At 34.8% G+C, this 16,702-nt stretch overlaps 1 protein-coding gene across 1 annotated transcript; it reads left to right on the forward strand.

Annotated features, from left to right (window-relative positions):
* Positions 1–1,373: 1,373 nt before the first annotated feature.
* LOC113724623 (3-ketoacyl-CoA synthase 7-like) lies at positions 1,374–6,920 on the forward strand. Its single transcript, XM_072077168.1, has 3 exons — positions 1,374–1,821; positions 1,875–2,173; positions 6,885–6,920. The coding sequence occupies exons 1-3, from the start codon at positions 1,374–1,376 to the stop codon at positions 6,918–6,920; spliced, it is 783 nt and encodes a 260-aa protein (XP_071933269.1).
* The last annotated feature ends 9,782 nt before the right edge of the window (positions 6,921–16,702 follow it).

Below are 16,702 nucleotides of genomic sequence, written 5' to 3' on the forward strand. Positions count from 1 at the left end.
CACCACTAAAATCCCCTGGAAAGTGTTGTAATTTTCCTTATCTCTTCTACTGCCTGATAGGACAACTGGACAAGGAATTTTCTCTCTTCTTTTCCTCATTTGTTTACTGCAATTTTAGTAATGAAATCTGTTATTTACTGCATTGCTTATTTTCTGTTTTTGAAAAATTCTTGAACTAAGTATGGAAGGTGGCAAAGTAGGAACTTCTCAATATGCATGTCTCTGATTCTGATATAGATTTGTATCTTCTTTAACTTGTTTCTTTCATATAATTCTCTCTTATGATGGAAAATCATTATTGTCTGCAACAATCTAAACAACTTCTCCATGTATCGCACGCGATGCGCGCTTAAAACATGCCATGGAGGAGTTTGAAGACAGATTACCCCAGCACAACAATTGTTTGTGGTGACTACTCAGTAGCCGTAGAGGTAAGCTAACAATTCTGCCTGGCATTCCTGGGGTGCCTGATCGTCCAGACTCAAAACAACAAGAATACTAATGTATGGCAGCTGATGAAACCACATTTTTATATGTTTATGCTTGATTAAGACTAATCAAAGAAGCAGGCCACTTGTGTGCAGGGATTTCTTGACATGATTATTAGAAATTTAAGATTTCACAATTAATATTGACTGGTAGGTGCTAACAGATGACCATAAACAAACCAAAGGTGTAAGAAATTGGAATCAGTTCATTGGATTCCCCATTTTTGCAGAGGAAAGAAGGGATGGTTGGTACTCCATCTGTTGTGCATGAGCTTCTAATAATCCCGCAGTTCTGCTCTTTGAGAGGAAATACAGTTTCTTCATTGCACAAAATCAATTGACTGACAATAGCTCCTCGTATAAATACTTTAAACATTGAGAATTCTATGATAAGCAACCAAAGATGGAAGCCTTCAAATTTTACATATTATTGATGCTTGCAGATTTCAAATATTTGGCAGTAACCTGCCTTATTTTATTTATTATCTACATCTTGTGCATATCAAATAGAGTTTACCTCATTGACTTTGTATGTTTCCGTGCACCTGACGCATACCGAGTTCCAATCTCTGGTCTAGTAGAACACTTGGATTGCATGGGTACACAAACATTCGAGTTTCAGAGGAAAGTTTTTGAAAGATCAGGCATTGGTAATGAATCCTACTTACCTGCAGGAATTCATAAACTTCCTTGTGATCGTTCGTTAAATTCCACAATTGAAGAAGTTGAGATGGTTCTGTTTTCAATAATTCAACAGCTTTTCACCATCCACAAGATCAATCCGAAAAGCATCGACTTCCTCGTTACAAATTGCAGCCTCACCAACCCCTGCCCCTCTTTGGCTGCAATGATCATATATAAGTTTAGAGCTTCAATCTTTCTGGCATGGGCTGCAGTGCAGGGATTTTGTCAATCAGCCTAGCGAAGGACTTGCTCAAAGTGCACAAAAATTCCACAGCTCTAGTTCTCTGCATGGAATCAGTAAGTGCAAATGTATACGAGGGTAAAGTCAAGTCTATGCTTCGAATGGGAGGAGCAGGGATTCTACTATCAAATCGAAATTCAGACAGACGAAAAGCGAAATACGAATCACAACAAATTGTCAGGACCACTCTCAGTTCCAGGACAGGTTCTTATGAGTATGTGATGCAGGACCTAGATGATGAAGGCTATATAGGAGTCTCCCTTTCAAGGGCTATACTTCAAGTTGCAGGGGATGCCCTGAGCATTAACTTGTTAACATTAGGTGCATTGGTGCTGCCTTATTGGGAGCTAGTTCGATATGGACTAGACATAATATGGAAGAAAATCTGGGCTCCTGCTAGAAAAAGAGGTCCATCTGTACCAAATTTCAAGAGGGCTTTCAATCATTCTGCATACATGCAGGTGGAAGGGCAATAATAGATACCATTAAGGACAAACTAAAATTGACAGATAGGGATGCTGAAACCTCAAAAATGACTCTTTACAGGTTCGGAAACACCTCATCTTCATCGACGTGGTATTCATTAAGCTATCTAGAGGCCAAGGGGAGAGTCAAAAAGGGTGACAAGATTTGGCAGCTGGCTTTTGGTAGTGGATTCAAGTGCAATAGTGCAGTTTGGAAGTGTATTTCAGAGCTCAAACCAGACAATGCCAATGCTTGGTCAGACAGGATTGATCAGTATCCAGTAAAAGTACCAGATGTAATCGACCATCCATGGTTTGTCAGAACCAAAAAAAAAAAAAAAAAAAAAACAACAACAACTGATCGTTGCATATACTAAATATATGAAGCTGGCTAAAACAATGAAAGGAAGATGTTTACCAGTTTCTTTTTTCCCAACCATATTCTATTGAAGGAATATGAACGTTAAGAAATGTACCCTATTGAAGGAAAAATTGAACGTTAATTAGGTTGTAGTCTTAGCATCGTCTTTTCAAATGCAATTCTTGATAATTACATGCTTCCAAATTTGTCTGTAGCAATCTTAAATGTATTAATTTAGTGTTGTACATTTTATAATATTTTACAGTAAATGACCTTTTTTTATCAATAATATAGTGTAGGGAAGAACTAAATTAAAGCGCTAGCTTGCCTTCATCTCAAAAAATCTAGTTTTGAACATAAAACAAAAGACAACGTTTTGTGCAGTTACATCGAATATGTTAACTTTCCAAGAATTATATGATCTTCTATTTGAAAAAAAAAAAAAACATTTCAAAATAGAATATGTTTGGTTTCAATATGTAGGGTAAATAATATTCAGACATTATGATTGTTTTATGTATAATTATAAAGAAATTTAATTTGTTAAACACAAAGTAAAAAATGAGGAACAAGTAAACATTTCCATATGTGTGTTTCGGGTTACAAGATTTTTGCTTATCTTGTAACTCTCCCAGAATTCTAACCAGTCCATGAGGTGCGAATTTGTAAAAACGGGGAACTACAATTAGCATCGATAGCTTTATTTGGATTGTATTTTTCTGGATTTTTTGGAGAAAAATTACCGTAACGATTTGATATACGTGAGATAAAAATGCGATTGAAAAATGTATCCACGAAAAGGAAAAATTGCAATCCAGACAAGACTTCTATGCAGCTTTTCTAATCTTTTTTGGTTGCTAAAACGAACTTCTTCTACCTTAATTCTCATTTCTGACAAATTACGTAGTCCAATTGTCTCAAATGAACTCAACAACAGTTGAAAAAATAGTTGTTGACTAAGTTTCACTTCTAGTATATCCTCAAAGATTAATACCCATGGCTACTTTAGTCATATAAAATATATAGCAGTTTTGATCCTTAAAAAGTTAATGGTTAGGAGCAAAGTGTATATAATTTGACTTCAAGAGGGCAAAGTGTAATTAACCCTTTTCTTTAAGTACACTTGTAAACTAAAACTCAGTCACTTAAAAATCTTGCCTATATGCTATACCCTAATAATTTATAGGTACATATGCATAACTCAGAAGGACAACCCTGTCTCGTATCAAAATGTTTGGGCTTCCGTAGAATCCTACGTAGAACCCCAATTTTAGGGTTCTAATAACAATAAATAATGTGTGCAGGGTTATAAAATTGAAGGGATAAAACAAACATTCAAAACATATGTGGGAGAAAAGAAAATAATTAACTCACAATATTATTGAAATCACAAACCATAAAGAAAGTCACACCACAATAGAAAACCTAACAAATTCTTCTAGACTCTCTTAAGAAAATAGTCTAAACTAATGCCAGACTTGTTGGAAAAGAAACCACTTGCATAAGAAATTACCAAATAAAACACAAATTCCTAAATCATACAACTACCAAAAACCTAACTCCAATAAAAACTAATAAATAAATAAATAAATATTTCTAGACTTGGTTTAGTTTGCCAACATTGTCTCCCTTAAACCAAACTTTCCATTGAGGCAGGTCCAACACCATCTCGAACAACAATTTCTATGCAAATTTCTGTCGTTGTATAGCTGACATGCAATTTCATCTTGTTACTGGTTATTAACTTCATCTTTACACGTGGCAGTAGGCGCACTTTGTATTTTGCAAATAATTTTTCAGCAATTTTTTCTTGATCAAAGCACTCATTCATGCAAATCCATTCATCACCAAAATCACCATATTTATCACCAATGTAAGTGCCCAAAAATACAAAATCATAGATTGCTCTCTTATCAAAACTATCATCACCAAATAATTTAAAATATCCACATTTGGATAATTATCCAAAATTTTCATACTTTCAGTCAACTCTTTTGGAGCAAAAATTTTTTGAATTGCAATGAAATCCATATCTATCAAATCAAATATCTTTCCATCATCTCGAGGAGAGTCCAAATCAATGATTTTTTTCAATAATAATTTCTTTTTCCTCACATAGCAAATCAGACTTCTTTTCTTCCTTTACCATATTATTGCAGTTTTTTTCTTCAACAAATTCATCACTTCCAATTTCTCCAAACAAAATATGCAAATCAAAACTATCAACTTATTCAAAATTTTCAATATCACCCATATCATCAACAAATCTAACATTCTCAAAATTCACAAACCATTTCCAACAACCAGACTTTGGTTTGAAAGCATAATTCTTCTCAATCGTCTGCAAAATATAGTAAATATCCTTCTAAAATCTCCAAGGTATTTTAGTATGACGAACAAAAGTTTTGTAAATACATTCTACCATTGTTTTACACATCACTTGAAAAAATAATCGTGCTTTTTTCTTGAAAACATGTTTTGGCATGCATTTCACTTGCATCAACCCAACAAAGAATATCATCAAATTACATTGTTTGAGATTTTTTTCACTATTAAAACCCAACCAAAATATCTATGTCTATCTGTCATTATGGGAGTCAATATGAAAAATTTTTCACCATCAATCAGATCTGTATAATATTACAATATTTAACAATTTATATACCCGAATAATTTTTTTTCTCCATTCTGTCAAGTTTTCTTGGCCTCCCTGGTTGATTGACCAATTAAATCCTTCAATTTGACAATCCGCAGCAATCAATAAATCTGGCAGGATTCTTCTATGATCTCTGCCTTCACCAGCAGCAATCTAACAATTTTCGGACCAATCTTGTGTTTGAATTCTTCATCAACTACACACTTCAAGACCAACTTTGTGGTCAACCTTGATTAACTGAATACTTTTCGGCAATTTTTTGGCCTTATTCTCTAACAGCGGAAACGCCCAAAACTGACATCATAGTCTGGCTCTGATACCAATTGTAGAACCCCAATTTTAGGGTTCTAATAATAATAAATAATGCGTGCAGTGTTACAAAATTGAAGGGATAAAACAAACACTCAAAATATATGTAGGAGAAAAGAAAATAATTAACTCACAATATTATTAAAATCCCAAACAATGAAGAAAGTCACACCACAATAGAAAACTTAACAAATTCTTCTAGACTCTCTTAAGAAAATAGTCTAAACTAATGCTTTATTTATAACCTATCAGACTTGTTGAAAAAGAAACAACTTGCATAAGAAATTATCAAATAACACACAAATTTCTAAATCATACAACTACTAAAAAAAGCTAATAAATAAATACTTCTAGGTTTGGTTTAGTTTGCCAACATCCTAAATCAACTATAAAACTTTTCCAGTATTATACTGAGCAATAATAGTTCTCTAGGTGGATAGTGTTCAACAATTTTGTTATGCCGAAAATATACCGTATAAATTACTTACACAAGTGAAGTCTATAATGTGAATTGGATGTTTTAGTAAATCACTACCTATTTTGATTCTTATATAAGTTTCAGTTATGTCCACATAATATCTTCTATAAATTTCGTCAAACTCAAATTTTTCAACAAAATGTTTATCATACTTCTGACAAAATTTACACTACTATTAGTTTACATAAGACTTTTCTGTTGTTTTCTCCAGTAATTGCAAATCTCCTAAGTGGATAATTTTGACTTTCTAGGTTGGCTTAGGTTCTACATTCATATAGTCTGATTTGTGAATGTATTCTGGCAACGAGAGAAGTTTGGGCCTAAGGAGGAAAATGGTTAATTGTGTAAGGGAGAGGTTGCTGAAAATCGCTGTAGAACCCTATCAATATATTAAACACACATATAGAATTTCTACTACATCCATAGGAAAAGCCCAAAAAAAAGTTACAGAAAATCATATCTACATTTGCAGCTGCCAGGTAACCTACATAATCACAGCAGCATTAACAGCTATATCTGCTCAAAGTCCATTTCTCCCATGCATGATTGATAATTGATACTGTGAAAATACCATCTAAGAAATAGATGAGGGGCAAAGCAAAATCTACTGCTGATCGTGTAAAAGGGAGGCATGTGAAAAAAGTGAGATGGCAATTCGTGAAGGAACATGAATCGTGAGTGGCAAAATTGACAAGCATGCATCGACTAACGTGCTGCATTGTGTGTGCATAATGGCATCCCACAGACAAAAGAAATGCATATTCCACTTCATGTCTCTCAATTGGCTATCAAATCCTTTAAGCCATTGCTTGCAAATTAAGGTACCCCTTTTGGCTCACACCTATGTGGTCTCTGAATTCTGATTGAGGACAAGTACTGCTATTATTGCCCTTTACACAATTCCAATTTCCAACAACAACAAGAAGAAGTAGTCATCCTCCCCCTCCCTCCCCCCCCCCCCCCCCCCCCCCCCTTTACTTATTTCACTAACCCTATACAGAAAACAGTACTAGTTGCTACAAGTCTGCCAAAAAGAAACAAGTTCCCCACTTTCTTAGGGAAAACCCAAGTTTGAGTTAACTTGTGCTACTTTCTTGTGACTGCCAAATCAAGTAGTCCATTCTTGCAGTTGCTGCTGCACCCCACTTCAGCATCATCTTCCTGATCTGATCTGATCTCTTCTGCTTCTTTTTCCCCCTGCAGAGACGTGTGTATTATCAGTCATTGAAGATGATTTAGACTCCGTACTATACGCGGGCAATTTTCTTAGGCCTTAGCCGTTAGCTGTGCAATGCAGAGGCTGATTCTTCCAGTTGGGAAGATAACCAGCAGATGCTCTCATCTCTATGTAGTTCGATAACAATTTTTCCTTTTTAAACTTTCTTATTCTCTTGTCAGAGTAAATCATTGGGAAAATCGTTCAAACCTCGTTCAAATAAACATTTTTCATCTTTCAATTTTAAAATGTTAGCTTTACTTCCTCTGCAAATTCAAGTTAATAAAATTTGATCCCAACTTAAGGTTGTGTTTGGATTGCATTTTTCATGGATTTTTCGGTGAAAAATTACTGTGGTGATTTGATGTATGTGAGGTAAAAAGTTGATAGAGAAATGTGTTCACGGAAAATAAGATCATTTTTTAGTGAAAAATGGCTAAGTTTTCGACAACTTTTGAACTTGAAATTGCCACATAAATTATATGCAGTCATTTTTATATATAAAAAGATCAGATTTCACTTTTTTAGTGATAAAAGTGAATATAAATTGGATCAAATTTCACATTTCAAATCCTACTTTTTTAAATGCAAAAATGAATGTGGATTGGATTATTTATTTAAATACAAATGAGATTTAACCATTTTGCTCCTAAAAAAAAGATAATGTATGGGTCGCATAACAAATTTAGAGTAAAACGTGGTTAAAAACTTAAATTATGATCAAATTTTACCAACTAAAAAAATTAAATTATGATCAAATTTTAGCAACTTAATTTTGTAAAAAATGTAAAGTTATTATTTTTAAAGTGAATGGCAAAAAAATTTATTTGACAAAATGTAAGGGTGTTTTGAATAATTTTTCCAAATCGCTTTGATGGTTTGGCCACATTTTTTGGGTTTGTAATTTGGCGTATAAAATATACCGTGTTTTAAAGAACCATACAGCAAAGTGCTTTAAGAGAGATTTTGGTAATTGCCTTAATAATTGTCATTGTATATACCCTTATTTACGTTAAAGCAAAATAATAAAAAACTATTACTATACCCTCCATGTTTTAATCCTTCATGCAAGCACTGCAAAACGGCGGTAAAAAAATGTTGATACGCATAGTGGCTATTTTGCACTCCAAACTTTGGGATTTTAAGAAGAAAAATAAGCATGAGAATGACATGGTTAAGCAGAAATATTATACAATTGAAGTACATTTCACAATTTTCAACCATTTTTTTTTAATAATGCCAACCACCTTTAGTTATGTTTTCGTGTACTTCTCAGAATTTTTGCGTCGAGTATGACTGAAGTACAAAATAAGTACAATTGGTACCATTTCTTAACCGTTTCTTGCACCGTGAAAATTCATGATGTCCATCTTCAAAATGGTAGAGAAATTACACTAAAGCGCCAAACTTTCACAAAAGCATGACAATCCATTTTAGCTAACGACACATTTTAAATTAGTTCAAAATTTCAAGTAGAAATTAAGACACCTTTTTCACTTTTATATTTTTCTGTGGTATTCTTCTAGTAAACAAGTGGCCAAATACAGCTCCTGCTGCTGCGGGAGAAAGCCATTGAAGGCAACCACATACAGTGATAATTTGGTGGGAGGTCAAGAGTCAACACCACCAAGACTTGAGTGCTTGGCAGCGACCACCAAGTCAAAGGGCTAGTGGCCTATTGGACTGTCAATTGTCAAATATTGGCCTAAATATGTTGCTAATGGACAGCAATGCGAATGGTGCACTCCGTTTGAATTAACTGTTTTAGGAGTGTTTTTAAAATATTTTATTATAACAGTATATATAAAAAACTTTTACGGTAAATATATTTTTTGTGATGTTTTTGGAGGAATTTTTTAAATATATTTTAGGGTAACTTTTAAAATTAACTTATTTTTATGGTACTTCCATTCCTTCTCCTTTTTCCTCTCCCTCCCTCTTCCCCCTTCCCTCCCCCCCTCCCCGTCCAGATCGAGAGAGGCAGGAGAAGGCCGAGGGTGGCAGAAAAGGGAAGGGAAGGGGAAAAGGAAAGAAAGGGAAAGGGAGGTGGAAAAGGAAGGGGATGGTGACGGTGATGAGTGGTAGTGATATATATGAAAATTATTATAGAATTCATTTTTTTTTAAATTTTTTTGTGCATGTATGTGAGTTATTTTTGATATATTTTGTGGATGATATGTTTTTTGAATTGTTTTTGTTTATATGCTACTGTAGCATACAGAATTTTTACAAAATATCAAGTACGAGTATTTTGCAGTTTGCTAATTGTGCTTGGATAGAAGATTATTTAAAAAAATTATTATAGTAATTTTTATAAAATGATATATATAAAATAAAATTTTATTTAAAAAATATATTTATTATGCAAGCAAATGCTCTGAGGGTCAACCGTTAAGTGTCTACGGGAAATGCCTTTGACTTTTTGTAAGTGTACTATAATACTCTGTAATTGACATCAAGTCATCTAAACAAAGTGCAAAGTGAAATGTTTCCAAGTTTTAATTTAGAACCATCTTTCTTCGTTAGGCATCTATGCCTCTTTAACAAAAGCTTCGAGCCAATCACATAATACCACTTGACATGATATAAAGTTACATGGTACTACTGTCTCTTTTCTGGAATTCAATATTGGCATTATTACTGGTGGAACCGAAGATTGAGATTTAGGGGACAAAACACACACACACTCACTGAAGGAGGCATTCTTACATGTTTCAAGAACTTTAGAGGCAAAGTTTAATATTTTCAAGGGTACAAGTGAAAAGTCTTGATTTTTTAAGGGGGCACTTGAGAATTTCTAATATCTTCAGGACTGCTGCCAGTGGGCAAATCCTAACCCATGCAAACAAAAATATTTTTTTCCCCTCATTTCAAGAATGTATGTTTGGTTTGGTGGAGTGAAAAAGGTCAACAAAACCAAGCACATTCCACTGGTAAAATTTTTGAGATCCATGATAAATTCATCAAGTTCTTGAGTACTGGTTTGGCTAAAGTCATCAAGTTTTTTTTTTTTCTTTGGCTCCAAATTCATCAAGTTATTAGGCCATGACATCAAATTCTACACAAAAGTAGTCTTCTCTGCATCTCTCTTGCAGCCATATATATATCCTGCAATTGTCTTCTGTTAGGAAAGCAGCCAGCAAGACGTCAGCCAGCCAGTTGGTTTTCTTAGTTTCAACAAGTCTTTGAGCTAGCTTGTAGTAGTAGTAGTTAGTACGTACGCACAATAGCCCTCATAGCCACTCAGAAATTGAATGGGATAACTGAAATTTTAGGTAAAAAAATTCATTGAACATAGAAATTTTTAACTACATACACTGAAGTAGTATGGTAGTGCTAAGATATACAAAGCCTAGAAACCAAAATGCAGCAAATGAGCTAGTCATGTGAGAAAATATTACAACCAACACATGCAAAAGATTATCATGGACTTAGTTTAGTTTACACAGCCTATGGTAACGTAGCAAAATTAGCTCAAATCTTTAGATGACAAGTGTGTATCTAGTGAATTATGAGCACAAGGACGAGGGAGGGAGGGTTAGCTGGAGAGTTGGAATTGGCTGCCAATCGGCCATGCCATGGACCAGTAACCATGAAGTATATTAAAAGAACTCGGAGGCGCAGCAGCAGCTACAGCGGCCTAAGTTAAATGTAAAGGAGCCCCTCCATCATGCTAGCTACTTTCATTTTACAGCGAAAGCGGTTTCGTTACCTTTTCGAGTTTTTCTCTTCTGGACCGTCTCTTCCAATTGATCTGATGTAAAAAAGAAGAATTGATCACCAGCCACCTAATATAAGAAGAATGATCAAATATGGTTGTTGATCACAGAATTTCTTCCCAAAAGGGAAAAAAAAGAATGGGAAAAATAAGGGAGAGAAATCAGGGGTGAAAAGTGAAAACATGAAATCTAAGGTAGAATCCAGTCCAGTGAGGCAGGTACTAGTACAGGTTCTTAATTAAGGTCTGCAAGACTGCAACCCCATAAAGTCAGGAGCCAGCCAGTGGACCACAAAGCTTTTCTTCGGTCCCTGAGAAATGTTTGAACTGCTAATGTTTGGGCAAATGTATCCCACTAAAACTAGAAATAATTAAAACTTTTTACATTAGAAGCAAAATTCATGAGTAAAAAACAAAGGTGGGGAAAACCCTCCAAGTAGTATAAACTAATGAAAACACACTTCTACTACCATAGTGGCTGAATGGTAAAGGAATACGATGATGTTTCTTACTAAGTTACAGGGCTGAAAACATGATGGTAAATATGTTGTACGTGGTGGATAATTTTCTCTGACAACCACCTGCAAGCGACAGTAGCTCAGTTCAAGTTTCCAGCATTATTCTATTCCCACATATTACCAAACTTGCACATATTTGTCTGCCTTATGGTTCCACAATGCTTATGCCTGTTGGAAGGACCAAGGCAAAGTCTTATTTAGAAAAGACAAAAAAGAGGAGAAGAAGCTGGAAGCAGGTACAGAGGGTTTAGAGAAGTCAAGAATCAGACCTGTGATTGTTCAATTTTGAAGATGATGATAAGAAGCTAGAAGATTCAAGTAGAGGAGTGAGCAACACATGTTGGAGAAGGGGAGCACGTGCAGAGTTCATGCATGGCTAGTGGCAAAAGGAGAACTTGCACGTGCCCTGCTTCTCCAACAAGAGCTACCCGCTCAATCCAGCAGCAGCAGAAGGGCTGATTAGCTTTGGCCAAAACCAAACTTCCAATCACAATTGCATCACAACAAAGAAGAAAGCATGGCACATGTATTTATAGGGAAAGTTTGGAGCGTGGGGGTAGGTTTGGGGGGGAGAGGAGTTAAAGCTTGGAGTCTTGGAGTGGGGATTCTTTAAAGACCATGCAACAAGCAATCAAGTGTATCCAGGTTGATTTCAATTGCAATTGATTTGGTGAAGGAAAACAAAAGTCATGCCCTGCTTTTGCTTGCCCATGCAATGCAACTCTTTAAGTTCTTCCTAAGAAGTAAGAAAGCAACAAAGTCCACTGGCATACAACACATCTAAGACAGATTGAAATTGATTGCAAGCAAAGCCAAGAAAGAGAGAGAGAGGTCATGAGAAATTCAGAAGCAAAGAAAGACAGCCCTTTGATTTTGAGCTCTCTGAAAAAGAATAATGCATCCTCACGCACTACATGGTGCGTGCTGTTCATTTGTCACGACACAAACAAAGTCCACTAGCTTTCATTTAACTGTATGCGAGGATAAGAATCTAGAAACAAAACTTAAAGCGGTCAAGCAAATAAATATCTCATGCTTAAAGCGGTCTAAAGTTGGGATTCAATAATCTTAGAACCTTTTGGATTGCATTATTTAAGAAGTTTCTAAAGGTTCGCTTATCACATTTTTAGGTTGTGTTTAGATTGTAATTTTTTGAAATTTTTCTAAAAAATGTACTATAGCGATTGATTTGATATATGCGAGATAAAAAGGTAATTGAGAAACGTATTCACGAAAAACGCAGAGATTTTTTGATAGAAAATTCCTTTCCAAGTAAGGCCTTATATTACCTTTTTTATGTTACGTTGTAAAGAAAATCGGTGATATCGTGAGGGTAATTATCATAATTATGTTTATACTAGAGTAATTTTATGTAAAATACCCAAACCACTCACACAAAATATTTATGCTAATTTCTCACAAATTGACACGACTTCAATGTAATTCATTTTCACATGTTCGATATTCTGTATTCATCTTTTTCCTTCCACAGTTCTCTCTTCCTTCCCTTGCCAATTACGCCACACATCACCTACTCTTCTCCTCCCAACTTCATTCCATTCCCCACTCAATCCACATTGGACCCTTTCCACCATTGGCCTTCTCTTTTTCTCCTATCTTCATTTTCCACTGTCAATACGACTTCTTTCCTCAGTTACCCTCCTTTTCCTCATGTCTCCTTTTCTGTTGCCTCTATCTACTCCAATCGTCACTTTTTCTAGAGCTACCAACCCTTTTACTATGCAATTCTTCGTGAAGTCATAGCTCACAAGGACTTTCTGAGACACTTGTTATCATGGAGAATAGTTGATGTAAGAAATTTATGCATCAAAAAATTCATGAAAAATTAGGGGGAAAAAGAACTCCAATACCAATCGGTGTTTTTATGGTAACTGTGGAATGTGACTTTGGAACATTTTGGATCTTTGCCAATTGGTTGACATGAGATGAGATTTGACAAAAAAGAGGGAGTCATGAAAAAGAGAGACTCCGACAATTTATGGTGGTCATAGTCTAATTTGTTACCATTAACTTTTATAAGGGTACTCTGGACATTTTCTTGAAAATATAGTAAATCAACTTTCAAAAAGTGCTGCACTGTTATTTTTTTTTTAAAAAAAATTACTAAAAAAATCCAATTCAAATGAACCTTAATTTTGGAAATTTTGGTTGTATGACATATCTCCGTTTGGCGGGACCTGACAAATGCTAAAATTCAGATGAAACAAGAGTTGAATTAATACAGCCCTTTTCTTATATAATTGTAGAGTAACGTAAGAAGAGGTTTCTTTAATAGGAGATGCAAATGTGCATTCCATTCTGTCCATTTCCTTTCTTCTTCTTTTTTTTTTTGGATAATTTGTCCGTTTTTCGGTTAAAATGAAAAGGGATTTTCTACCAAAAAAATCTCTATATTTTTCATGAACATATTTTTCAATTTTCTTTTCATTTTACATATGTCAAATCGCTACAATATATTTTTTATAAAAAAAAAAATCTTCAAAAAGTTGCAATCCAAACGCAACCTTAGTTATGATTCATTGCTTGAGCGTGTTGGATACGCTCCCGTGAAGGTTGTGAGCTTTTGTACTGCTGAGACACACAAGAAAGGATGCAATACTAGATTTGACGCCCGTTTTGACACGCTCAGTGGAAAATCTTATTCTCACTGCTTTCGTCAACTGGTATTTTGTTCCATTTATTTGTTTCTTTCTTCCGAGTTCTTTTTCGTCATCATTTTATTCTGCGGTAAGAGCGTACACACACAGAGTTGACTTGCGGTTCACTACTGTCATCAGCTCGACATTATGAGCTCGTTTAAATTTTGCTAATTTTTTAGACTATTTGACGTAAATTAGATTAAAAAAAATGATTGAAAAATATTTTATAACAAAAAAAATTTTTTTTGTAAAAAATGATGATAATACAAACAAGATTTAATATAAACGTTTCAAGTGTTGGTTCGCGTCGCGGATGCTTAATTTTGCATTTTTTTATTCTCTAATATTAAGCCATAAGTTCATAAAAAATAAGAAAACTAATTGCACAATTTGTTGGATTATCAACCAAAGCAGATCACGTGCATAGAGATTAAAAAAGAACAACTTCAAAGATTTCTTGGCATGACAGGTAAATTGTACACAATAGTAGGTAAACCCCACCAAATTCATATATTAAACGAAATTTTATTTTCTAATAATTTTGTTAATTTTTCATAGTGATTATAAATAATTCTACCTTTCTTTTTTATTAATATCAGTCATGAACTCGTGATAAGAACTACTAGTTTGCTTAAACAAGGTAAAAGTTTGTTTTTTCTTGTTTGGTAGATAAAAGAGTTGTTTAGTACAGTAATCAGAGAGGTAAAGTATCTCTTACCAAGTAGTTTAACACCTTTATGCATGTATCTGGCTAGTTTTAGTAATTATTATGCATTTTCATTTGGTTTTGTTCCGCAAACATTTTATTGACCATGAATGTGATGGACAGTAGCGTTTTTCAATAGTTGGCATGAGACAACGAGAGAGGGAGAGGGGGTGGGGGGAACCACTGGCCCATTGGCTCAGTGGCCACCAGAAAGGGACTTCCCTTCTTGGACTGTTAGTGAGGGTTCAAACCTCACCAGCAACAAAAAAAATCTAAAGGTTGTGTTATAGTATTTCCTTGATTTAATTTGGTCTGTATACCCACTAGTCCCTTCCACAGCCTCCTTAGGCTCCCCTCCCCCTAGATTAGGATAAAGTATGTTATACAAATGTATCGTTGCTGATAAAAAAAAAAAAAAAAAAAAAAAAGAGAGGGGGTGAGGGGGGGGGGGTACTTACTATTAGGAGGAGCAACGGGTGACTGACTTTTGACCAAGGAAAGGAAATTGATGGGAGTGAAAGATACAAATTTTTTTTTTTCTTTTTCATTCGGAGATTAGATGGTGAGAGAAGGGGTTTGCCTAGCTCCTTGGTTTTCGGCAAGAAGGAAATTGATGGGGAGAGCAGATACCAGAGCTGTGTAAGAAAATGCACGTTGGGGTTGCGTGTTGTGCGCGAGTTCTCTTGATGATACTGCTGATGATGATGATGATAGCAACAGAAGCAGCAAGTATAAAAACTATAGCCATGGGAGAGAAGTACAGTAGTAAATGTTACCATAAAGAAACAAAGAAATGAAAGCTAAATGCTTTCTTCATCACAGTACTTGAGTGATGGAGTGATTGGCGTGCATGTGGGAGGTGTCACTTTGAAGATATATAGTAATGGTGGTGGTGGTGGTAGTAGCAGTAGCAGTAGTAAGTTTGTGTGTTTGTATTGAGGAAGGCAGGGTGAGTCCCTAGGTAGATATGATTCCCCATCTTTAGTAAGTAGTAACCCCTTTGCTTCCAGCACTACACCACCTCACTCGGCCCCAAAAAGCAAAGTAGAGTGTAGTAGCATGAGCAAATTTGTTTGTATTGTGGCGGTTAATTTCCATGCATGGCTCTTGGCTCTTGCTTTTCAAATCACATTTAATCTCTTCTCTCTTTGGATATGGGGTAAATTTGGGAAGAAAAGATATAATCAGGAGTGTCTATTGGGCTTTCTGATTCGAGTTTGGTTCAATCTAAATCCTGATTCATAAAAGAGGGAAGAAAAAATTTTCGAGCTTTCGGAGTTCAACCTCGTATTTGAAGCTCATACTCCACCAAAAATATTAGGGTTTCGAGTCTACTTTAGACTCAGGCTGCAATTTTGATAAAACTGAAATTTAAAATTTGAATTCATTAAATTATTGAATTGTTAAGTATTAAATCAAATATATATGATAGGTGAATAGATTATCACTTATTTTTTAGAGAGTAAATTTTGCTTAGAAATTTCAATGTCACTTAATTCATTCAGATGCTCAATTTTTAATTATCAAACATGTCTGAACATATTAAAATCTGAATCCATTAAGTTTAAGTGCTGAATTGATTTATCAAACAAGGCTTTACAATGAATGCATAATCATAGATAATATTTACATTTATAATGAAAAAGTATATAATTTTTACATAACATTCTATATTGTTACGATTACAATATATGTTATAAATTGCGTACAGAATAGAGTATGTTTTTACATGAAATTGTTGGGACGAAACTTTAGTTGGATTGAGCCTAATAAAACTAGGTCTAATTATTCCGGGTACAAGTAGGGATATAATTCCGGGACCAGGTCCGTTTTGTCAAACAAAAGAACGGGGTCAGATACGGAACGTGGTATTCCGACCCGAACCCAAATATAAATTGATTAATAATTTAAAATATATATATATTTATTAATATAATATCCCAAATTTACTTCTCTAACTATTATTTCAAAAATATATATTTTTTCTGGTAGGCCCAACCCAAATCTGTGACCTGTCGGATCCGGTTCTGAAAGAAATCATAGAGGATCTGTCGGGCATTCGGGTCAAGATCCGGAACGGGTATAGTATAACTGGTCTGGGCCCAGATTTATTAATTCCAGCCCGTTGACAGACCTAAATAAAACCAAGTACAATCAAAATTGAGCATAGGATTTTGGCCCATGTTTTGCAAAGTAACAATGA

This window comes from Coffea arabica, chromosome 2c, assembly GCF_036785885.1.
Source record: "Coffea arabica cultivar ET-39 chromosome 2c, Coffea Arabica ET-39 HiFi, whole genome shotgun sequence".
Classification (NCBI taxonomy): Eukaryota; Viridiplantae; Streptophyta; class Magnoliopsida; order Gentianales; family Rubiaceae; genus Coffea; species Coffea arabica.